We start from the raw sequence: 25,384 nt of genomic DNA, 5'->3' as shown, positions 1-25,384 counted from the left end.
TTGTCGTTGCATAAATGGAGAAGAATGAACTTTTTGTACCTCAGACAGCGGCTTTAGGGGATTTGTGATCAGTTACTTTAGGACTTCTCTCTTTTGGAGCTCGGCTTGCTTGGTTTGATGAAGATGCGGTAGGGTCTAAGAAACGTGGCCCTGTCTTAAGCTGACGCACCACTCTTAGAGAGACCTTTTGGGGAGCTTCTGCGGATGAAGCTTGAGGGGACGAGCTTTTGAGAGACGCCTCCGAGGATATAGATCGAGGAGAGCTCTTCTGGGGTGCGCCTGATGGACTACTTCTGCATATACATCAAATCAGATGCATTTAACAACCAATCGTCGCAACAACAGATAGAAATCAAGAGACTCTATAACAAGACTGGAAATGAGGTGTATAAACATGAAAGCAAGTCAAAGAATGTAGAGTCTAACTACTAAAACAAGAGCTTCTCATAAGTTCGTCTTCCACAAACCAATACGCATATGTAAAATGAAGAAAAACATACTTTCGCAGCCATACAAACGGATAGAAACAATAAAAAAACAATCTTATGACAGTAGCAATCTAAACATCCTAGAATTCCCAAAATATATGAAAACCAACAAACATATTGCATGATGCCAGAAGTGGATTCGAAGTGGAAATACAACAATGGTTGCTAGTTCTTCTCTATAGAAACAAGACTAGAACACACACAGTTCTCACCCAATAGCTAACCGATTTCAAGATTTAATCAAGATTCAAGTACCATACTATTATTTCAAATGAATGTTATATTGCTACATAAATCATGGAAGAAATCATACCTTGCTTTAGGGGTCTGCATATTCTCAACCAGTGGGAAAGAGTAAATTCAATGTAGTGAAAGGAAAATAGGCTTCAGCTTCTTAAATGGTTTCTACCTCAACCCGCAACACTGCAGCAATTTCAAAAGCTAAATAAGATAAAAAAGATATAAGATCAAAAACTAACATGAGAATCCAATGAAAATAAATGCAGTAGGGTGTCCAAAATCCATACATTTAAGGCATGAAATGCATCTACTAGTCTTCACACAACCGCAGAGGAAGGCATTAAGTCGATTCACGCAAAATACGGATACAATAGCCGTGGTGAGATCAATCAAAAGAGAGTTTAATGAATGAATCGTAGGGTGCAAGAACTCAATGATCAAGAATTGTAGGCGTGATACACATGCAGCATAAATGCAGTCACGAGGCAACCACAGCTATAAAAGGGTGGGGACAGCCAAAGTGGGGCAAATATCACTTCCATCCGCCATTGCAGCCGAGATTAGTGGTGAAAAACTAAATCTTGTTTTCAACAAAAACCATTATAATAATGCAGGTGATGAAACAAGTCAAGAGTAGCAGTTGCAAATGATTAATCTAAACGGTTTGATCGAGATAGCCAAGTCAAATGTAAACCAAACAAGAGGAAGTTGTGTTTATATTTGGAGATTAAAAATTAATGGCCGTTTCTGCTCATAACTATACAAGCTGAGAGATTCTTTACTTTTTTCTTCCTTTATTTCTTTTTTCTCCTAGAGACAGAAGAAAAAATAGAACCGAAAAGATTCTATTTTTTCACCAGCACTTTAATTTTCAGAGACATTAACTCTTGAAAAGTTCAAACACACATAAAAGAACTAAAAAGTGCAGCTGCATTTTACAGATTCGACGATTTCCAGCTGAAAGAAACAATTTTTCTCCAAACCCATTTCTAAAAACCTAGGATTATGACGAAGGACTCGGAATTAAACGTGCAGCTTTGAACGAATTGCAAGTTTCAAGAGAGAGAGAGAATGTGTGTAGTCCTTACCAAGAAAATGCTGAAAAAGAGAGGCTGTAATTAATGTTGCGCTGCAGCAGAAGAATTTAGAGGCATTTTTGGAAGAAGAAAATAAGAAGCCATAGTTAGTGGGGGAGAAGGAGCTCGGTTTTCTAGGCGAATGGTGAGTGGAGTGAGCAACAAGTGGGTGGAGCCGTGGAGGCATGCTTCATTATACAGAGTTTACAGACAAAAATTTAGGAATATACAACGGCATCTGCTTACCAACATTGCTTATGTTTGGGCATTTCTTTTTCACTGCAATTATCCTTTAGATTCTCATGATATTTGCAAAAAATATGTAATTCTAGTTAATTATTTTTTGGCAAAAAATAAAAAATGATTTAATTATATTAAAACTTTCCAAATAAAATTAACATAAAATTGGAATGAATACGAGTTAAAGAGGAGAAATATAATTACAACTTTTTGTATATACCCATACCAATTTTGACTATCGGGTGATTAATTATTGATGGAGAAGTAAAAATATCTTCTCAATCTAGCCGTGTTTCATTATTAACAGTATGACTAAAGTTATCAAAATATTTTATGAGCGAACTTCATCTTGACGGTCAATTTTTTTTTACTTTTAATAAATTTTAAATAGTTCTTGTTAGATTGGGATTCAATTTGAAGTAGGTATTGAGCTCGATTCAAAATTTATTTCCAACTAATATGTTTTAGATCATTTTTCAACAAAAACAAAGTTTTAATTTCAACGTAAATTAAAACAAAAATAATAAAATGGAAGCGGAATATGGTGTCACGCATTGTGTGAGTACAATAATAAGTCGAATCATGAATTTATTCAAATCACAAGACCCTGACTACAAATCATTGTCGTAATTGAAAACCACCATCTGCTAACCTCAAATCGGTTGAATTTTAGCTTCGGGAAACACAATTCGGCTGGATTATTTTTGTGTCTCCATTAATAAATAAAATATTGAGGGAACATCATTTTAGGTCTACGAACTTTGACAAAGTATCATTTTAGGTCCGTAAACTTTGAAAATCTTATTTTAGGTCCGTGAACTTTGAGTTAGTATCATTTTAGGTCCTTTTTACTATTTCCAAGTTTTTTTGGACGAAAATACCCTCAATACCTTAAATATATATATATTTTTAATAAATTTATCATATACTCAAATTTTTTTATAAATATCTTTACAATATATTTTTGACAAATTTTCTAAATATAATTTGACCTTAAATATTATCACTTAATTTTGTGACATGCAAGTAAAATTGCTTTTTCAATTTTTTATCTTATTTTTTTTAATGTTGAATAAATAACTTTTCTCTAATAAAAAAAAATTGAATAAAGATCTTTTCTTGCATGTCACAAAATTAAATTATAATATTGAAGATCAAATTATATTTAGAAAATTTGTCAAAAATATATTGTAAAGATATTTATAAAAAGATCTTTATTCAATTTTTTATAATTAAAGAAAAGTTCTTTATTCAATTTTAAAAAAAATTAATATAAAAAATTGAAGAAGCAATTTTACTTGCATGTCACAAAATTAAGTGATAATATTTAAGGTCAAATTATATTTAGAAAATTTGTCAAAAATATATTGTAAATATATTTATAAAAAATATGAGTATATGATAAATTTATTAAAAATATATATTTTTTAAGGTATTGAGGGTATTTTCGTCCTAAAAAACTTGGAAATAGTAAAAAGGACCTAAAATGATACTAACTCAAAGTTCACGGACCTAAAATAAGATTTTCAAAGTTCACGGACCTAAAATGATACTTTGGCAAAGTTCGTTGACCTAAAATGATGTTCCCTCTAAAATATTCTATCAACCAAGTTTAGAAAAGGTAAAATATCCCTATTAGAGCACCCACAACGCCTGCTGTTGCGGTGCCTTATTTCGTTCCGGAGGAACGGAACCGCGGCGGCACGCGTTGCAGCCGCCCATGTCGTCGCCACTCTGTGCCGGTGCCGGTGCCGTGCCGGGTGCCGTTCCCGCGAGACGCGGAACGACACGTTCCGCCACGCGCCGAGGCGACGTGGCAGCCTCCCATTCGACGCGTGACGCCCACTCGCTGCCCCGCGAGTAGGCGTCGTCACGGTGACGCAATAATTCGTTTTTTTTAAATCGAATTTAATAAAAAAAATTTGCAACGGTATTGTTACTTTTTTTTTGCCGTTATTTATTTATTTTTAATTTTTTTTAAATTTATTTACTCTATAAATACTCCTATTTCATACTCATTTCACTCACAAACACACATCTATTCCTCTCAAATCCTCTCTATTTCCACCCCAATTTTCATCTCAAATCAACTCTGTTTTTCTTCTCCCAAATTTAATCAAACTAATGGATCATTTTGAACAAATGCGTCAAATATTGGAACAATCACTTGAAGAAGATCGACGACGGGAGGCGGAAGAATCCGCGCCGCCCCAACGACGCTCCCGTACGTACATCCATCGTAACCGGGAGGAAGCCGCCGCAAGGTTAGTACGCGACTACTTCTGCGATAACCCGGTTTGGGGAGATACGTACTTCCGTCGCCGTTTCCGCATGGGGAAACCGTTATTTCTCCACATCGCCAATACTTTGGTAGCCCGGGAAGAGTTCTTCCAGGAAGGGTTCGACGCGGTCGGTCGTCCCAGCCACACGACGCTGCAGAAATGTACTGCAGCAATCCGCCAGCTTGCGACTGGACAAAAGGCCGACATGTTCGACGAATACCTCCACATCGGAGACAGCACTGGGCGAATGTGCTTGCTCAAATTCTGCAAAGGCGTCCGGGCAGCCTTCACCGACGAATTTCTCCGAAGGCCAAGCACGACTGATTGTCAGTTCCTGCTCGACCTTCACGAAACAGTGCACGGATTCCCCGGGATGCTCGGCAGCGTCGATTGCATGCACTAGCAATGAAAGAATTGCCCGGTGGCGTGGAAGGGGTCCTACACGAGCGGCCACAAAGGCACCCACCCAACCGTTATACTCGAGGCCGTTGCCGACTACCGCCTTTGGATCTGGCATGCGTACTTCGGGGTTCCCGGGTCGAACAACGACGTAAACGTGCTCCACCTGTCCGACCTCTTGACCGAAGTTTTGGATAGTAAAGCGCCGGCCATCAACTTCGTCGCCAACAACCGGCTTTATAAAATGGGGTACTATCTCGCCGATGGCATCTACCCGAAGTGGCCTACCTTCGTGAAGTCGTCCAGTGGGTCTGCGAACCCAAAGCAGGCTCTTTTTGCGCAGAAGCAGGAGGCCGCTCGCAAGGATGTGGAGAGGGCGTTCGGGGTTCTCCAAGCGCGCTTCAACATCATCAAAGCCCCGGCTCGTACGTGGTTCATGGAGAACATGGTCGACATCATGTATACGTGCATAATCTTGCACAACATGATTGTCCAAGACGAAGGACCCGAGGCGGGAAATTGGTTCGACCCCGAATCCCCCGGAAGCTCAACCGCAAGTAGTCCGCCTCGAAGTGGAACGCATCCGTCTATACAAGAACGGTTATCTATTCGTGCAAGGACACGCGACTCTAGCGCACACACCCAACTCCAACAGGATCTAATTGAGCACATTTGAGCAAACTTTGGCGGATGAAATTATTAAAATTGTGTACTTTTATTTTTTTAGGATTTTAATTGTGTGCTTTTTATTTTTTTAAGTTTAAGTTGTAACTTTGTTTTAATGTTGTGTGTTTTTTAATAAAGTGTGTTTGTTTTTTTATTAAAGTGTGTTTGTTTTAATTGAATTGAGTTGGAAATAAAAATAAAAAATGAAATTGAATGAATAGTAATTTAAGGAACGGTTAAGGAACGGAGGGTTGCAGGTTCCGTTCCTTAGTTAAGGAATGGAGTAAAAAAGTACAGTGGGGCCCGCAAATAGTAGTTTAAGGAACGGTTTTGGAACGGTATAGGAACAACGTTGTGGATGGCCTTATGTTTTCTATGTTTCAAATTTTTAATAGAACATGGATGTGACCTTCGAGAAGCCGTTGCATTCCTGGCTAGGAATCTAAGTAAGAAAAGTAAATTCATTAATTATTACGTTATGTCTTTATATAACGTTATTTAGTTGCAAATGACAAATCAATAATTGTATTTTGAAATTGTAGTTTTTTTAACGTAAGTATCAGTAATTGAATGTTTGAACTTGATTTACCGTGATTTCAAATTTCTGACAGCAATACTATACACAATGACACATAGATGAACACAACAAGAACGAGAGAAGAACTATTCAAGCTTTTCTTTTTCAAATTATACGAAAAATAAGAAACATGTTCTATGTTTGGGACTTGGGAGACTAGTGAAATTTAATCAACTTGCAAATGCTCTGTGTTTAGGACTTGTGAGACTAGTGAAATTTAATCAATAGCACCATTAAAATGCATAAAAAATAATAGTAATCCAAAACAACATTTGGGAATATATAAAATTAGTTGAATTTAGAAATTCAATTTTATCGTTTTCTATATAAATTAAATACAAAATCTGAAATCCATTCAATAAAATAATGAATCCATCATAAAATTGAGCGATGTGTTAGTGATGGAATATATGATCTCATAATTGAACTTAAAAAAAGGTTAATTATACATTTAAAATCTAGAATTTTAAATGAAACTTTAAAATAAAAAGTAAACAAAAAAAAGACAATTTCAATACGACAAAATGATAACATACGATAACTAAAAATTTGGTTGGAAGATTTTGAAGGCAAAAGTGGGACCCATAGGATGCAGGCTTCTCGTAGTTGATCACATGGGCCTATGTTTAAGGCCAATTCCGTCTATTTCAGGTCACTGTCCTTGTCCTTCACAATCCATTTATTTTCATACTATTACTAGTAGTAGCAATCATATTTTTCATATTAATAAAATAAAAAGTGTTATGCATTATTGCCCTCATTTTCAAAAATATCGTTCATGAAAATACATTCATTCTAGCGTTAGCACAAAAAAATTTAGCATCTGTTTGGTAAAATTAACATCTTCAAATTCAACAATATCTACTTTCAATTTTTTTAACAATCCACTTTCATGTTATTGCTCCTACATCATATAGTAAAAAAAGTACATTTCCTCCAAAAAAAAAAAACAGTACATTTGTTGGTGAGTTGTTAATGTGGGTTGTAGTATTATGAAATAGACAAAAATTATATTGGATCTGGATTATTAGATCCAAGTACTCCAATTACAGTATTTTGAATTATCAAATCTTACAGAGGTAGGCACCTGCATCTGACATGTACTATGAATTATAGTCCTACCACATGACAAAAAAATGATGGACTAACAATGGAGCTAGGTGTCAATAGTCTATCCGACACAATTACAAATTTAAAACTTATAAAATAAAAATCATACAAGTCACTAGAGGAAAAAGGGATATATGATTGAGTTGAAGAAAGTTTTCATTAAAATAACATAATTCCAGTGCATTGTTTTCTATTGGTCAATAGTCAATACTGTATTGCAATATTACTTCACGATAATTCAAACTTCTAACCTATTAAATTGAAGGAAAATGTCATATTTCCCTTAATTAGAAATAATTGGAATGTCAAATTCTTATTTAAGCTCGGAAACTCTTTAATAGTTTTATTTATAATGCATGTGATGTCAATCTCACATAATAAAGAAAAGAAGAATAGGGTTAACATTTTATTTACAGATATAATGAATCATCCTTTTTTCGAGAAATAAAGGTCTCAAATTAGCAGTGTCTAGTTATATAAAGGCCCAACTATATTGGTAAATTGGGCTAAATATCAATTGGGCTAAAAAAATTTATGACAAAAAAAATTGATTAAATATAACAGTAGCACTATATATGTTGATCAAACGAAACAAGAGAATAGAATGCATGGAATCAAAAATACATTTATGGTTATCTTTTATTCAGTTCCAAAGTCAAACCTTTTTGAAGTTACTCCAATTTTAAATTCTCAACCTCATCAATTTTTTATAGTATGACCAAATGCACTCTAGCTAATTATTTAGATTTTCAAATAATTATAAGACTGAGATTCTGAGATCCTCTAAAACATATTGCTATTTCCAATCGTAATCAGGGTTTACAAATAATCTAATTAGTTTTTAGTCCTTTATAATTAGAAGTAATTTTTAATTTATAACTATATTTACTGGCTAATTTAAAACCTAAATCCCTCACTGACTGACAATAAATCAATAAAATAGAATAAAATAAAATAAAATAAAATAAAACCAGAAAGTGAAAACAATAAAAAAGTGGCCTTTCCACAATTCCTATATATCTCTATCTGGTGCATATGCTCACTCACATTATTGGCATCTTATATATACCAAACTCCCAAAATAAATTAATAAAAAAATAAAATAAAATGGGAAAGAGCAACAACCTAATCGGATTCCTCAACTTCCTCAGCTTAATCCTCTCCATTCCGATCATAGGCGGCGGCGTATGGCTGAGCACCACCGACTGCATGAAGTTCCTCCAGTGGCCGCTCATCCTCATTGGCCTCACCGTCATGGCGGTGTCGCTGGCTGGCATCGCCGGCGCCTGCTACCGCAACACTTTCCTCATGTACGCCTACCTGTGGGCCATGTTCTTCGCAATCGCGGCCCTCGTCTTCTTCATCATCTTCGCCTACTCCGCCACCGAGAAGGGCTCCGGCCGCCCCGTCATGAACCGGGCCTACCCGGACTACTCCCTTCAGGATTACTCTGGCAGCTGGCTCGCCGACCGCGTCTCCTCCCCAGCCCACTGGGCCAAGATCAGCGACTGCCTTCACGCCTCACACGCCTGCCGGAGCCTGCATAGAAACGTCGGGGGAGTTCCTGAGTTGGCCGATCGCTTCTACCGCAGGAAACTCACTCCCATTCAGGTAATTACTTCGTACCTAATTAGGAGGCCTAAAAGTAAAATGAGATATTTATTGGCAGACAGATTATAAAGGAAAATTGAAGGGAGTATATTTTTGCATGTTGATTAAATGGCCCCTAGACATTATTTTTCTTCATATATCATTCCATATGAAAAAAAATTAGGTTATAGTATTACTAGTTTTCAACCTTTATTACTAGTAGTAAAAAGTGTTTTTTGTTTATTCTTTGGGAGTATTGTGATTTGAAATATGAAAATAAAATTAAAATTTAATGCGATCATATGTGTGAAGAGGGAAGGCTCAGTTCTAAATTTTTAATTAGTCTAATATATATGGCAAAGCTTACAAGTTAAGAAATTCCCCCCATTTGGGAATATGGGTATGGTCTATGCATGATCAACTATATAGCAATAATGCATAACCAAAGAGGAAAGTGGTGAGCTATCTAGCTTGTAGTTAGGTTATTGTTGTCAAATTTAGTGTCACTTTAGTTTTCTATTTGATTCCATGAAAAGTAGAAATGTTTAATATGTATTGAAAGAATCCAACAAGTTAAGTATCTTCCCCAATTGATTTTCTAATTTGTGACAAGCATTGATACGAACCAATTGAAAATCATGTGGTTCAAATGAGAGCTCCTAAATATTATGAGAATCAAGAATCATTTTCAACTCTTTAATAATAAAATTACTACTTGCTAGACAATACAAGATCAGAGTTTGAATCTTGAGTCGAAATTTTTTTAGTATAATTAATTTCAATGTATATGCATTGACTTTATAGATTAATGACGTAATATATATAACATGTTCTCGCGTAAAATGTAGTTTTACGATAAGTAAATTATAGAGTTCTATCAAATTCTTGAGAACCATTTATGTTCGTCCTTTTTAACTTTTTTATTTTTCGCTTTATTCTTAGTCCACTTTAAAAAAAAATTCTCTTTTCCCTTCAAAAAGTTGGTAGGAGTATGTTTTATCTCTCTGATTTCTGTCGCAATCTGCAGGTTCTTTTCCAAACTTATCTAAAACCCAATAATGTGAGACAAAATATGTTAGGCCATCCACAACGCTGTTCCTATACCGTTCCTTAAACCACTATTTGAGGATCCCACTGTACTTTTTTACTCCATTCCTTAACTAAGGAACGGAACCTGCAACCCTCCGTTCCTTAACCGTTCCTTAACAGTTCCTTAAATTACCATTCATTCAATTTCATTTTTTTTTATTTCCAACCCAATTCAATTTAAATAAACACATTTTAATAAAAAACAAACACATTTTATTAAAAAACACACAACATTAAAAAAAATTCAACTTAAACTTAAAAAAAATAAAAAAACACACAATTAAACGTGAGAAAATAAAAAAAACTACTCCGCCGGCGAATCATCCTCCGGAGGCGGTCGAGATTTAGGGGGAGGAGGAAGAGCAAGAATTCCTGCCATATGCACAATTCCGTTCCACCAGGCCGTGAATTGGGCGTACGAGAAGCGGGAAGTGTCCGCCATTGTGGCGGTTATGTACGCCACCATAAGTGTGTCCAAGCCTCCCCGCGAGCCCGATCCCGAGGCCGACTGGCTTGATTCGCCTCGGCCCTTCCTCGCTCTAGCCGCCTTCGCCGCCTTCGTCCCTTGCGGCCGACGGCGCCCACGGCTGGATCCCCCATATTCGTCGGGCGTTGGATCCCCCGTACCCCCAAACACCTGCGGTTCACCCTCGCTGGCCTCACCGGTGTCACCAGACGAGTAGTTGCCGCTCGCCGTGTGCTTCGTGCGCTTTGAGGTTGAGCTCGAGCTCGAGCGGACACCGCCGGCCCACCTTTCCTCGTCCTTGACGAGCTGCCAAATATCAACATATTTGAACTGTAGACCGGTGTCCTGGTAGAAGACGCGCAAAGCCGCCCTCAGAATGTCGGTGCCCGAAGCTCCGCTTTGGTAGTTCACCGCTTCGGTCGAGTAGATGCCGCAAAATTTTTTGACCTGTGCGTCGACTCGGCCAAAGTGAGCACGGAGCATTGTATATTTGCGCTTCCGGGCCCCTTTCGGCTTAGTCTGGTGGTAGACATCACGGACCTTTTCCCAGAAGCACTTGGCGGCTTGTTGGTTCCCGACGATGGGATCGTACGAGACGGTGAGCCAGGCGGTGTACACCGCCTTAGTTTCTTCGTTGTTGTACGGATGCCGGCCCAGATCCTCCAGTTCCTCCTCGGGTGCCTCAGACGCAGCCCTAGAGCTTCCACCGCCTCGGCTTCCTCCCTGGGTGGGTTCAACGGGGATATCCTCCCGAATCTGGGACAAACCCTGAGAAAGCCGCGAGCCGGGTGGTCGAGCGTAGGCATCCACATCGAAAGTGGGTGGTTGGTACCCACCCGGCGTCGCCGACCCCTGGGTGCCCGGCGTCGACGACCCGGAACCACCAAGTGTGTTGTACATGGTCTCCCAATCGCCGAACGCGTTGAGATCCCACCCACCGGAGCCGCCACCGCCGTAATTCCCGTCGCCGGACATTTTGTGAAGGAGATTGAAATAGAAAATTGGAGAGGAATTGATGTTGGTTTAGGAAGAGTAGATGTGTAGTTGTGTGTGAAATGTAATAAATTAGGTGTATTTATAGAATAAGAAAATAAAAATAAAAATAAAAATAATTAAAAAAAGTTAAAAAACGGTAATATTACCGTTAACAAAATTTTTTTTTTTAAAAATCAATTTTTTTTAAAAAAAATTAATTATTGCGTCATCGCTGACGTGTCCCACTCGCGGGCCGGCGAGTGGGATGCACGCACGAAGCGGGGAGTGCCACGTCGCCCCAGCGCGTGGCGGCACAAGCCGTGCCGCGTTCCGTACCGTCGGCACCCGGAACGGAATGGGAACGGAATGGGAGCGGAATGGTGCGCCGCAACGCGTTCCGCGGCGAAACCATTCCGGCGGAACGGCACGCGGAACGCCGGCGGCACGCGTTGCGGGTGCCCTTAGATACTGACATTTATTGGACTCGAAATCTAACTTCCATATATAGTTTATTTAATTATGTAAATTCTAGCCTTTACTGATTTATTATCACCAATTTTTAATATTGTAGTCGGGATGTTGCAAGCCACCAACGTCTTGCGGGTACACGTACATGAACGAGACGTTCTGGATCCCTGGCGAGGGGCAGACGGGAACAGACCCCGACTGCGCTCAGTGGAGCAACGAGCAGCACCAGCTATGCTACAGCTGCAGCTCGTGCAAGGCTGGCGTGCTAGCCAGCCTCAAGAAGAGCTGGAGAAGAGCCTCGGTCATCAACATTGTCGTCCTCGTCATCTTAGTTTTGGTTTACATCGTTGCCTTAGCTGCCATCAGACACAACCAGCAGCTCGATGACGCCCATGGTGAGACCCGTATGCAGAAAGCCCGCCCGAGCTGGCTCTTCTGATAATGGCCCAACCGTGGACTTGAATGAAAAAAGTATATGTAAATATATTGTGAAATATTTTAGAAATCATGATTCGAATGGAACTACTTGGAACATTAAATGGAATAAGATCTGTAATTTTAGTTTACCAAACAAACTGCTCGAGTTGGGTTGAAATTTGGAGCCATGAACATGAATATCAATGAAAACATTTGAGGTGAAAGACAACTCAAACAGATTCAGATAATAACATATATGAAAAGAGATGACAAACCTAATTTACATCTTGGATAAGCATTCCAAGCTTCCTCCTGCATCACAAGAGCATCGGCCGGGGCAAATGCAGATAACCAAGTAGGAGCTTTGCTGAAAATTAGTATAAATAAATAAACCCGCGGTCCGTGATTAAAGTAGAATTTCGTGCTAGATCGAAACAAGAAGAACTAAAAACACAACCAAAATAAACCACTCTTAACAAAAAATAGTAAAATGCAGAGGAAGAGGGTGTAATGATGAACAACAACCGTAAAAATAAACAATACTTTGATAGAAGAAAACTCCCAAAACTATGCCAAAAGCAACAAAAAACTACCTTTGCAGCCTATAAATTTTCAAAGTGTATTATTGGCCTTTTCCAATTAGTTGATCTTCGAAGGGTCTGTTCTCTAACACCTCCACCCCTTCCGTTGAATTGGTGTTCTGTTGCTGCATTTTCATCACCATGTATATCTGAGCTACTTGAAACTGCCAAATAGTAACAAAATAATCAAGACAGATATATCTTTACTGCAAATGAGCATTACATCAAATTGTTATTTTTCTAACATTTTTTGTATTCTGATCTCTCTAACATTACCAATTGCCAGTTACCCTTCAAAAGTTGTTGTTTTTAAGGTACGGAGGGAGTATATTTTTCTCAAAACATCAATTGCAATTACCTCTTCCACTGATAATGGCATAACAATCCGACTGCACCACAAACCCAGTTAAGAAAAACAAATTTTCGGAAAATTGATTTTAACAGCAAAGAAATCAACAAATTGCGTCATGATCCCACAACAATATGAACAAATAAACAGAAAGAGGCAGACATAATTCAGAAAACAGAATTCCAAGAATAAATGGCGATTTCTAAAATAGGATAAAAATCTTTAATCTGAACCATTTTCAAATATGTGCAGTGCAGCCCCTCCGTTCCTTGGAAAAATGTTGAAGCGCAAAGAAAAAAGAAAGAATTTTGTTGGAGAAGAATTAAAGAACGGAAGCGGCGAGGATTTGGTTTAATATGGTCAGAAACAGAGGAAAGGAAAATGAAATAATAGAAACGGTGGCAAGCAACGTTGTGTGTTAAGACGGTGAAGGAGAAGGAACGCGTGTCGATAACCATATTTTCCCTCGATTCTAGTATTTTATTATCATGGCAACTCAAAATGGGAGACGGCCCGACCACAACGATTCGGGCTGGCCGGCCGTCCACCGGTCCACTACATGTATTTTCTAGCTTATTTCTAGACACTTTCCTTTCTAGCTTAATGGTTTTTTGTATCGATTTTTCAAATGTTTGGACTATTCTATTCAATTTTCAAATTTGTATATATTTTATGCAATTTTTTTTATTTAATGTCAAACTTCAAATTTTGGATTAAATTTTTTTTCGAAAAAATTCAAATCGAATCAAATTTATTTTTCATAAAATTTCAGATTTTAGATCGGTTTAAGCAAAAATCAAATCTGATACCCGAATGCTCATCTTAAGTCTAATGCTATATTTTTTAACATTATTTATTTTATTTATACATGTAATTTAATTTTAATATCTCAAGAATAATTATTGGCAATTATTAATCTTATAAATACAAATCGAGATTCGATTGTTAATTTTTATCAAAAATATTGTGACCATAAGTTACTCTCTCATCATACAAAATAGCAATAGGTAGGGATCACCTAATTCAATTGGTATAACTAGGGAGGTCAATTTAGCCCGTAACTCGTGGGCTGGCCCGAATAACCCACCAAATTTATAGGATTAGGGCTAAAAATTTCCAGTCCGATAAAATTACAGCATGATTAACCCGCAACCCGTTAGAGGCCAGACCCGAAAACCCGATGGGCTGGCCCGGAATCCCGATAAAATTTATATTGTTCTATTTGTTTGACTCTAATTCGACACGTTATTGATTATTTTATAATATAGATTACTGAAAAAATAACTTTTCATTTTATATATTAAATATATAAATTATATATTAAGTTTATATTAATATAATAATAGATAAATGAATTAGAAACTTCAAATTCACTAAAAATATATTTAAATTTCTAAACATGCTTTAAAATTTCTTGATATTTATGTTTTATTTTGCATAAATATCAAATATTAGTATTTGATCATGTTTATGTTTGAGTTTACGCATATATCTCAAATTTATCATAATTAAATATTTTACATTTTATAAATATAATTAATTTTCACCATTATTTATTGGATTGATCGCATGTTAATTTTATCGGTAGCAACCCAATTAACTATGGGCTAGCCCGAAACCCGAGTTTTTAGGGTCAGGGTTGAACTTTTATAACCCGGAAAAATAACAACCCGATTAGCCCGCAACCCGAATAAGGTTGACCCGAAATCTAATGAGCTGGCCCGATTGACATCCCTAGCTATAACATTTCATACTACACCACTACTGAATGAACATGAGGATCTTCAGAGCATCCGCAACGGTGGCGCCGTAACCCGCGTCCGTCCGCGCCGCTGGCACGGACGTGTCTCGCCCCCGCTGCGCTCGCGCCGCTGCTCGATGCATCGAGCAGCGCCGTGCCAGCGAGCAGGTGACATGGCGGCACGCGATTAGGCAACGACATAGCCGTTGCCTTTGAATATATTTTTTTATTTAAAATTCGTTATTTAATTATAAATAATGATAAAAATATATATATATATTTTCCAAATTCCAAAAATATTGCCGTTTTTTTGCCCGTTTTTCTGAATTTTTTTGAATTTTTTTTATTTTTTCCACCCGAAATCATCTATAAATACACACATTCATCATCCATTTATCACATCAAATCATCTCTCATTCATAATTCTCCTACAAACTATCAACACATTCATCCCTCACTTAAATAAATTTTTAGGATTTTAATTATGTCGTTTTTATTTTATTTGTCATTTGTAATATTATTTAGGTTTTTTTAATGAATTTTAGTATTATGAAAATGTTTTTATTTAATTAAATTTTAAATTAAGTGTGCTCGTCCTTGCGGAAGAGCAAAACTATGGGTGTTGTGCTCTTGCCAGAGAGCAGACAGAAAAAGTAGGGTCGGGCCCACAATCGTGCCGCTGGCAAGAGCACGATTGTGGATGCTCTCATGTTCATTGCAGCAAGCTAATGAACATAAAGATCCTATTTGGCAAAAAAAAAACAAATCATTTCCCAATCAACCTCTCTCCTCCCTACTTTTTTTTTTTGTGAAAAAAAAAAAAAAACCTCTCTCCTCTATCTTCTCTCTCCCTACTTTCTTAAATTACGTTTAATTCAATACAAGTACAAAACCTCTTTCTTCTACCTGCACTCCTATTTTCTCTCTATACCTTTTGTTAATCTTAATAAATATTTTATTTATCTGTCAAAAAAATACTGTATCAAATAAAATCTGAAAATTTTAAAAACTTTTTATTTGTTATATTAACTTCTAATATTTAATTTAGCAATGGAAATAATCTAGAGCACGATAACAATGTTCATCACATTTATTATAAATTTATGACGATAATTTTTTTTAGTTGAGTAAAAAAATTTTAATTGTACTAATATAATTTTATAACGTTATAGAACTAAGTTTTATTACTATTAAAATAAACTAGTATTATAATTAATTATACCAATTAAATATTCAATTTATATGAATTACTTTTATTATTAATTATATTATTTTACACATTTATTTAGTTATTTACTGAAACATATTTTATTCCTATTTATCATCTAGGCCCTCTAGTTATTTAATAATGACTAATACAATTATGTAGATTAAGAAAAAATAGGGAGAGAAGGTCAAGGTAGAGAAGACAGATAAAAGATTTTAGATTTATTGGATATTTTTATGAGTGGTTATTTATTTAGATTAACAAAAAATAGATAGAGAAAATAAGAGAGAGAAGGTGGAGGAAAGAACTTGTAGTATAATTGTATTTATTGAATGAAACGTAATTTAAGAAAGTAGGGAGAGAGAAGATAGAGGAGAGAGGTTGTATTGGAAAATGATTTGTTTTTTGCCAAATAGGATCCACATGTGTAGGAGTGTAGTAGGAAATGTTGCAACAATCCATACTCCTGTGTTTCCGAATGGATTTAATTATTATATCTTCGATTATGAGAAATTATTTATAGAAACTCATCAAAACTTGAATACTATGAAACTAGAAGCCAAGCGTATCCACATTTCCAAAATGTGCAGCACAATTACACAAAAATTGCGCAGGAAACGAAACAAAACAAAACAAAAACATCTGGATGAGTATGTTATATCCATCAGATTCTAATCTTGAAAAAAGAAAGTCAGCCTGCCAAAAAGTGATCTTTACCAAGGAACAAGGAGCGTAGAAGCACCGAGCATCACACTCTATCTTGCTTCTTCTCAATCTTAGTTATCATATACGATGTTGTGCTCGTCCCAGATAGGACAACGACATGTAGCTTTCTTGTTTCGCCATTCTGCTCCACATGTATAGCAAAACTCGTGCCCACACCTGCATATTCGAGTTCGGATTATTTGAATCTTCAAAGTGCAAAACAGTGTAAAATCTAGCGATTAACAAGAACAATGGTATAGTTCATACAGATTGAAGAACTTAAAAACAAGAGCTTTGGAAGAATCGTAATGCAAGGACCAATAAACAGAGGTGGCTGAAAGTAATCAAAATAACATGTAAGCAATCCATGTTACCAAAAACTTGCATAATAGGTTTGTTGCTATCACTCCCATTGCCCGCAATACTTAGATCATTGGATAAACCAGTAATGCATTGGTCTTATAAACAGAAGATCAGCGCAAAACCAATACAAGGGGCAAATTGTATCGTACTAGGATTTCAAATCACATTTTAAAAACTAGAAACATGTTTTTCTTCAAAAGAGAAGGGGGAAATACACTATGGCCAGGGTTGATAGACAAGAATGATAAACATCAAGGAGAGGAACCCTAAACCCTATGTAAAAACTAGAAACATGTTTTTCTTCAAAAGAGAAGGGGGAAATAAACTAGAGTCATGGTTGACAGACAAGAATGATAAACATCAAGGAGAGGAGCAAACTTTTGCAGTCAGATGCTACCAGCAGTAATTGGAAGATTTGCTAGTGTCAGTGCATTTGAGAAACACATGATCCAATGATTGAAGTGTATACCTGCAGTAAATGTGGTAGCATCCTACAGAAAGTGAAACCATATGGCTGCACTTGGGACATTGACGCCAGAGATTCTTAGTAGCCAATGACTTCAGTTTCTTTTCATTACTGGAGCTGGGATTACCGGTTTTAAATGCAGAGCAGCTCATATTACTATGCCAAGGGACTTTGCAATTGATGCAGAAAAGGCCACCACAATGAGAGCACTTCCTACAACCCAATACTTCAATCGCATCACCCTTGGAACCTTGAAGCTCTGTTTTCGATAACAAACTAGAACATCTTGAGTAGGGGCAATAAATTTTCTCCGCTGGTGGGATTGATGCTTCCTTCACACGCTGGCACATTATGTCGAACAATTCCGGAGTCAGGAATTTTCTGCAACTATCAAGTTCCAACAGAGATTTGCAGTTCTCATTGGGGCATTTAGGTAGAATGCCCTGAAGCAACTTATAGTGGACATATTTTGACATACATGACAAGCAGTAGCTATGCAGACAACCTGCAATTAAGAGCATCTGATCCACATCTGTATCTTCCAAACATATTGTGCATGTCTTCATCAGATTCTTTGTGCCACTGCTTCCTGCTGATCGCTTGACCTCAAATGCAATTGCCTCCCTAGCAAGTTCAACAGCAAACACATTATCATGGCGAGTTACAAAAGATGCACCGGGATTGCCTAATTTCCGCAGAAGAAGATCTATCTGGTTAGATAGCACAGCAAAAGTTTCCCTGATCTCCCGGTTTTTGCCAGTGATCTACATTCAGAAAAACAGGATCAACATTAAGTCATTGTAATGTAATAGCTCATAAAATCATACTATGAGCGTGAAAACCGAAAGGAGGCTATTAAATCCTAATTGTGATGAATAAGCCCTAACTGAAATTAATGTGATCTAATTGAGATGGATGCACCACATTAGGAATTTAGGATGTACACAAGTTATTGCTATTCATTCAGACAGACTGAAAACCAAGAATCCCAACAACTCAATCAATTAAAGTACAAATTTTCATAACTCAATAATCAGTTATTAGTTCATCCTAAAGTAAGGAATGTTAATCAATGATAAACAATATTGCTGGCAATCACTAACATGCAAGTACAGCAACCGATTATCAGTAACAATGGTAACCCTCTTTAACTCCAGCATCACGGCGGCTTCAAGTCCTTCAATCAAAGCTTTCAACTCAACCATCTCTTCACCAATTATCTGATTTTTTCCGCTCAATCCCTTGCTCAATTCAAACACCGATCCGCCATTGTCGTCACGTATCACAACCGCAACGCCGCCCACGATCCCCTGCACCAAACCCTTGACGTAAACCCTAAATCCCCAACATTTCCCACTCGATGAGGAGCCTTCTCCGTACGGCTTCTGCAGCTCATCCCCGATTTTCCTCCACTCCTCCTCCGGTATGTTGGAAATCTCGCAGGCGAAGGCGCGGTCGTGGACCTGGCGGCACAAGTCGAGGCGGAGGCGCTTCTCCGCGGCCTGCGTACTGTACTGGTTGAGGAGCTCACACTCGTACTTGTAGAGATCGTCGCGCTGGAGGGCGTCCGACAGAACGGGGCCGAAAACGGCGTCGTAGGTGACTCCGTCGGCATTGGGGGAAGAAATGGTACCGTCGAGGAGGGAGGCGGTCAGTGCTTCTTCCAACTGGAGATTGAAAGCGAAATCGGAGTCGTCCGCCATCGTAGTGTAGCAAATGTTGCCGTCGATTTTCGCGCCAATTATTAGGGAAGCTGTTACAGATTTTCAACCCTTTTAGGTTTTCACAGAGGTGATCATTTAAATGTGAATTATTACTGCTACCCCACGACTCTTCGTATTTCGACTTCTGGAGTTGATGAAGTTTTTTTTTTTTGAGAATTTATAAATTGCTGAAATTTATCTACATAGCCTCTACTACATTGTTTGAGCTTAGTATTTTACTAAACATTTTCCAAAAACTTATAACCACCTAAATAGCTTTTATTATTTTAAGGAAATTATATCTCGATTACATAAATCCAAAAAATTTTGAGCTATTTCCCAAAAATATATAACTTCCTAAATCGCTTATGAATTATCCTTTCTATCACAAATTTAATTATTGATCTTTTTTTGCCAATCGACTGACCGTCTAAATTCCCCAGCAATTTCAGTGCATAAATATTTAAATATAGAAATTCATAACCCGAATATATAAATAATCAATAGAAATAAAAACCAAATAAAGACTAGTGATTTTCAATCCACCTCAGGGGGAAAGAATAACAAATAAAAAAACATTCCTCAAAATCGTGGGGCGATGCGAAATAATACTACTAGTTTAATTAATCACAAAATTTAATTACTATAACCTTAATAACAACATAATTACAAATAAAATACTTGAACTTCCATAAAAATAAAAAACCCAGACTTTCAGAAAATGTTCAGGCCATTAAAAAAAAGAGAGAACACATACATCTAAAAACTGTGAGCACAGAAGCTCTAAACCACAATGCAATCATCCACGTTGCTGTCTATTTTGGTCGTATATGAGATTGCGGTCGTCCCAGATTGGACACTTGCAGGTTGCCTTCTTGTTTCTCCATTCGGCTCCACAAGTATAGCAGAACTCATGTCCACATCTGCGGGAAACATTGTCGACCGAAATGGAAAGGACTTCCAAAAAATCTTCTCATTTGAACTCAGTATACAAATGGAAACTAGTACTAGTATATTGTAAACTTGTAATAACTGAACTGTTGAAGAAATGCATGAGTGGATTATAGTAGCAAGAAATATAGTACTCCACACTATTCAGTCGGGGAGAATATCAAGTCGTGCTTCTATATCTACATGAACGTAATAGGCTAACAAGAGGCACACTCGGAGAGCATCACAGAGCGAATACTGGAGGCGCGAAAACTAATAAATACCATTTCATCCTTATTTTTCAGTACATAGAGGCACTATATAACCTTAGGAGAGATCTTCATCATAGAAGCACAATATTTGATGACATAATAAACAAACATCAGCTCAGTTGTGCAGTTCTCATGAGGGCATTTAGGCAGCCTCCCTTGAAGCAACTTAAACTGAAAATGTTTCGACATGCACAAAAAGCAGTAGCTATGTCGACAACTTGTATTTAAGAACATCCGATCCACATAAGTATCCTCTAAACAAATAGTACATTGCTCAGTCAGATTCTTGCCATTGCTACTACCTGCTGAACGATTAACCTGAAATGCAATTGCATTCCTTGCAAGTTTGACAGCCTTATTGGCATTAGAGGCAACAAGAGATGGATGACACTTAGTAAATTTTCTTAGGAGTTGTATCTGGCTAGATAATGTGACAGCAGTTTTTATCGTTTGAGTGTTTTCTCCAGTAATCTGCATTTAGAAACACTATGTCAATCACATAAAAACCAAAGTTTCTTTAAATGCAGTTAATGAACAAAATGTTGCATATGAATACTTTCACGCTTGAGTCTCTGGCCTCAGACAAAATATGGAAGAAACGTTACACCTACTTAACAAATTAAGAAAAATACACCTAAGGGACAAATAAAGAAATCTACAAACAGAAAACTCTAGGCTCCTCTAAGCAGCAAAAACACACAAGACAGCTTCTTAAAAAGGATAACAAAAATAGACAATTCCTGTGTTTACTATCTGCATATGGATGATTCACATACAAGTGACAGATAAGGGCATATAACTCAAAAGCATGAATCTGTATCAAGAGAAATAGAGAATAATTTCAATGTTAAGCAGCAGAAAATCAAGTCCAAGACAGACAGTGTAACTAGCAAGGCTTACTTTCACTTTCACACAAGGTGCCTGACTAGTACTTATGGAAACAACTATACCACATGCTACTATTCTTGCTATTAATTAAAGATAAAACAAAGCTTTAAAAGGCAATCTTTGAGTGTGTGTGTGTGTGTGTGTTTGAAGACTAACAGTTGATTAAGTAAGTCACAATACAGACAAAAAGCTCAAATTAAACAAACAGCAGTCAATTTGCACAAAAACGAAGAAATTAATAGCCTAAAAGGTACAATTATCATAACAAGGCGTTTGTAGGGAGCCTCAAAATTAATGAGGCTACTTAATCAACAATGTTTGAAGACTGTATACCGACATGTTGACAGAGCAGAGGATTATCGGTAACAACAGTAATCCTCTTCAAATCAAGCATCACCGCAGCATCAAGACCTTCAATCAGCGCTTTGAAATCAACCAATTCCTTATCCTGATCTTTGCCGCTCAAACCCTTACTCAACTCGAACAGCAAACCATCATTCCCGTCGCAAATAGCCACGCCGATTCCGCCCGCCCCTCGCTCCACCAAACCCTTGACATAAACCTTGAATTGGAAGTTTTGCCCATTCGAAGACGACAAGGAGGAGCCCTCTCCGAACGGCCTGTGCAAATTGTTGCCGGTTTGTAGCCACTCCTCGTCCGGCACGCTCATGATCTCGCAGGCCAGGGCGCGGTCGTGGACCTGGCGGAGGAGGTCGACGCGGAGACGCTCGGCCTCCACCTCGGCGTCGAGGGCGTCCTGTTCCCAGCCAATGAGGGCGTCGTAGGCGGCAGTGGCTGGAGGCTGAGCGGCGGTGGCGTCGAGGAGGGAGGCGGCGATGGCTTCTTCAAGTTGGAGGTTGTACGCCATCTCTGAATCGTCCGCCATCGTTGCTTTTCGTCAATTGTTTCCCGCCTGCTTATACAGTCTCCGCAGCTCTTCTCTGCTTCGTCTTTTCCTCCTCGTTTTCCTTCTCTTTTCTGTTGAACATTTGCAGAGATATATTTGAACTTTTGTTATTAGACTTTGTCGTATATTTATCATATTTTACAGAGACTTTTTCGTAGGGATATAGAAAATTGGAGTCTCGTCTCAAATCTAATTTTTGGTATCACAAAAAAATTTAGTTTGTATGAGCATCTCTAAAAGGGGTAAGGTATATAGAGAAAAAAAATACTACTTATCTATTCAAAATAAAAATATACACTTTCAAAAATAACAAATTCCAAAAGAAAAAATATAGTATATAAAAATGTAAATTATTTTCTAAAATAAAAAAAGTAGTACAAGATGTATTGAGAACATAAAAATATAATACATTCTCAAATATTCTCATTGGAAAATATTTTTCATGAAAAAAATACAATAGTTATAAGACATTACAGCTTCATTTACATCTGTCGTTGAAGATACTCTAATTGAATTGAAATTCCAAATAGTTATAAAGCTTGACACCTTCCTACACATACAACAAACAATTTCACACACTATATAATTTCTTCAAATTCAATTTTATACTTAGTATCAATTAATACATCATTTTTATTGAATAATGGATTTGAAATTGAATTACAACCCAATTTTTTCAAATTCTAGAATTATAATGCAATCCAATCCAATTCGAACCTAAACATTTTGGTCATCCAAATTCCAAACTGTACCCTTACAAATACAATACCCGCACAACGCCCTCACCCTAATCTGCAGCCATTGGCTGTGTCGTTCATGCAGATCCTCACCATGCCCTTGGCCATGGCCATATTCTGCAGCCACGACGCCTCCATTGCATTTGCGAACATGGATGTGTTGCGAATACCCTTGAATAAATCATTTTGTTATACATGCAAAATAGTATTATGGATGATCAATTCAAATAAAAACTACTGCATTGTTTGCGATTGAAAATGTAGTTGCAAATATAATTGAATTTGATGCGATTTGAAACCAAAGAGCCTAAATGTGAAGTTAATTTATTTTATTTTAGATGCACTTAAAGGATAAATTAATTTGAAATAGAAGAATTTGCAATGTTACAATTTTATGCAAGATGTAACTATCTGTATACTAATATACTCTTATAAAAATAGAGTGAAAATGGGGCTAATTACATGTTTTGATTTTGAAGCAACTTAATACAGTATATGATAATTTTGTACATGTATATTAATTAATTGATTGTCTTACCTGCCCCAGTGAGAATGCATAATCAAACACAGTTCATAGTCTTTCATTAGTACTACACCTTTTCTCCTATTATATCTATTCATTCAGCCCATTAGAGCATGCGCAGCGGTGGCGTCCGTCGCTACCGCCTCCGCGCCGCTGGCACGGCGCTGCTCGATGTATCGAGCACGTCCGTGCCAGCGGACGCACACGTAGCGCGCTCTCATTCGTCAACGACTTGACCGTTGCATTTAAACATTTTTATATATTTTTTAAAAAAAATCAGTTTTTTATTAAAAAAACCGATAAAAAAAAATTCACTTCCCCAAAAAAATATATCCGTTTATAACCGTTTTTTACACCTTTTAATTTTTTTTTTCATTTTTTTTACCCCAAAAATACACACTTTCATCTATAAATACCCCCAATTTCACCCCAAAAATTCACATCAAACTACACAACTCTCATCATCATTCTCCAATATCCATTCTCATCTCCATTCTCTCATATCCATTTTCATCTTCATTCTCTCATACCCTACAACATCACTATGTCCGGCCAAGACGATAACCCTTCGGGCTCCCACGGTTGGAACCCCGAATGGTTCGGTTCACAACCGTTTCCTAGTCCGGAAACGGAATATTCGGCCCCTCCTCAAACCCAAGATTCGGCCGTTCCGGGTGGCTACCGTCCATACCCAATCGACGACCAAGGTGCCTCCGAAGGGCGCTACGGGTGGACATCGGAGCCTAGGCCTCGCGTCCCTTCCCAAATGCCGATTCCTCCATCTCGCGCCGGTGTCCGCACACCGTACTCACCGGCGGAGATGGAAAGATTGTTCAAGGCGTACTTGGAAATCTCCGAAGATGCGGTGGTTGGAACGAACCAATCCGGCGATCACTTTTGGTGGCGCGTCTCTAGCCGGTACAATGCAAACCGGCCGCCCGGAACGATCGAGCGCAACGAGAGTATGGTGCGCAACTGCATCGGCCGAGCCAACGAAGAAATTGGCAAGTTCAACGGCTATTTCATCCAGGAGTCCCGGAATGCCAGGAGCGGCGGAAGCGAGGTCGACATCATCACCGCCGCGCTGAGCACCTACCAATCCATGAACGGTAAGTCGTTCAAATATCTTAACGTTTGGCAGGAGACGCGGACGCACCCGAAGTATAAGGGAGGCATAACATCCTCCTCTAGCGGCTCCTCCAAACGATCAAGGTCGGTAGCCCTATCCGACTCCGGCTCGGAAGAAGTGGCTAGCCAACTCGCCGGAGCTAACTTGGGTAGCCCCGACGCCGGACCGAGCGGTTCCCAACGCCGCCCCCAAGGAAGGAAGAAGGCGGCGGCCAACCGTCGTCGCGGCTCGACTCCCAAAGCCACTCCCGAAGCCGCTCCCGCTCCCTATGTGCCACCTCCACCCCGAACAACTCGCTGTGGATGCTCTTAAGCCAACTCAATATGGCCGATAGGTCATCTATGACCCCCACGCAACTTGAAACACACGAGACCATGATAAAAGGTCTCCAAAAACAATTGGGGTTGATCCCGCCGGATGCGTAGTCTTATTAGGAGTTTAATTATGTAATTTTTAATTTTTAGGATTTTAATTATGTAATTTTTAATTTTAAGGAGTTTAATTATGTAATTTTTAATTTTTAGGATTTTAATTATGTATTTTTTAATTTTATTTGTAATTTGTAATATTTATTATGGTTTTTAAATGGATTTTAATATTATGGAAATGTTATTGTTTAATTGAATTTTATATTAATTGTGCTCGTCCTTGCGGAAGAGCACAGTTGTGGGTGTTGTGCTCTTGCTAGAGAGCATACATGAATAGTACCGCCCGGGCCCACAACCGTGCCGCTGGCAAGAGCACGGTTGTGGATGCTCTTATATCCATTCATTCTTCAAACAAACTTGGGCTGAAGTTGG

General features: G+C 38.0%; 2 protein-coding genes and 2 long non-coding RNA genes across 5 annotated transcripts; 1 reads left to right on the top strand and 3 right to left on the bottom strand.

Annotated features, from left to right (window-relative positions):
• Window positions 1-48: 48 nt before the first annotated feature.
• LOC121788311 lies at window positions 49-2,027 on the bottom strand. Its single transcript, XR_006047713.1, has 3 exons — window positions 1,817-2,027; window positions 802-911; window positions 49-293 (listed from the first exon to the last, which is right to left on the bottom strand). It is a non-coding gene; the product is annotated as an uncharacterized LOC121788311 (long non-coding RNA).
• A 6,032-nt stretch (window positions 2,028-8,059) lies between these two features.
• LOC121788309 (tetraspanin-3-like) lies at window positions 8,060-12,237 on the top strand. The gene is made up of 2 exons (XM_042187023.1): window positions 8,060-8,689; window positions 11,770-12,237. Exons 1-2 carry the CDS (start codon window positions 8,186-8,188, stop codon window positions 12,103-12,105), a joined length of 840 nt encoding a protein of 279 aa, XP_042042957.1. The 5' UTR covers window positions 8,060-8,185; the 3' UTR covers window positions 12,106-12,237.
• LOC121788310 lies at window positions 8,584-13,531 on the bottom strand. 2 transcript variants are annotated; one of them, XR_006047711.1, is made up of 4 exons: window positions 12,910-13,531; window positions 12,677-12,828; window positions 12,359-12,450; window positions 8,584-8,717 (listed from the first exon to the last, which is right to left on the bottom strand). It is a non-coding gene; the product is annotated as an uncharacterized LOC121788310 (long non-coding RNA). The 2 variants fall into 2 exon arrangements; XR_006047712.1 differs by having other exon boundaries at window positions 13,023-13,531.
• Window positions 13,532-16,498: 2,967 nt separating this feature from the next.
• Window positions 16,499-22,309, bottom strand: LOC121788312. Its single transcript, XM_042187024.1, has 5 exons — window positions 21,626-22,309; window positions 20,455-20,871; window positions 18,599-19,261; window positions 17,499-18,259; window positions 16,499-16,843 (listed from the first exon to the last, which is right to left on the bottom strand). The coding sequence occupies exons 1-5, from the start codon at window positions 22,172-22,174 to the stop codon at window positions 16,738-16,740; spliced, it is 2,496 nt and encodes an 831-aa protein (XP_042042958.1). The 5' UTR covers window positions 22,175-22,309; the 3' UTR covers window positions 16,499-16,737.
• Window positions 22,310-25,384: the final 3,075 nt, after the last annotated feature.

The sequence above is a fragment of the Salvia splendens genome, unplaced genomic scaffold (genome assembly GCF_004379255.2).
Source record: "Salvia splendens isolate huo1 unplaced genomic scaffold, SspV2 ctg101, whole genome shotgun sequence".
NCBI lineage: Eukaryota > Viridiplantae > Streptophyta > Magnoliopsida > Lamiales > Lamiaceae > Salvia > Salvia splendens.
The sequence above is the reverse complement of the archived record's forward strand: the minus strand, read 5'-3'. Positions and strand labels throughout refer to the sequence as shown.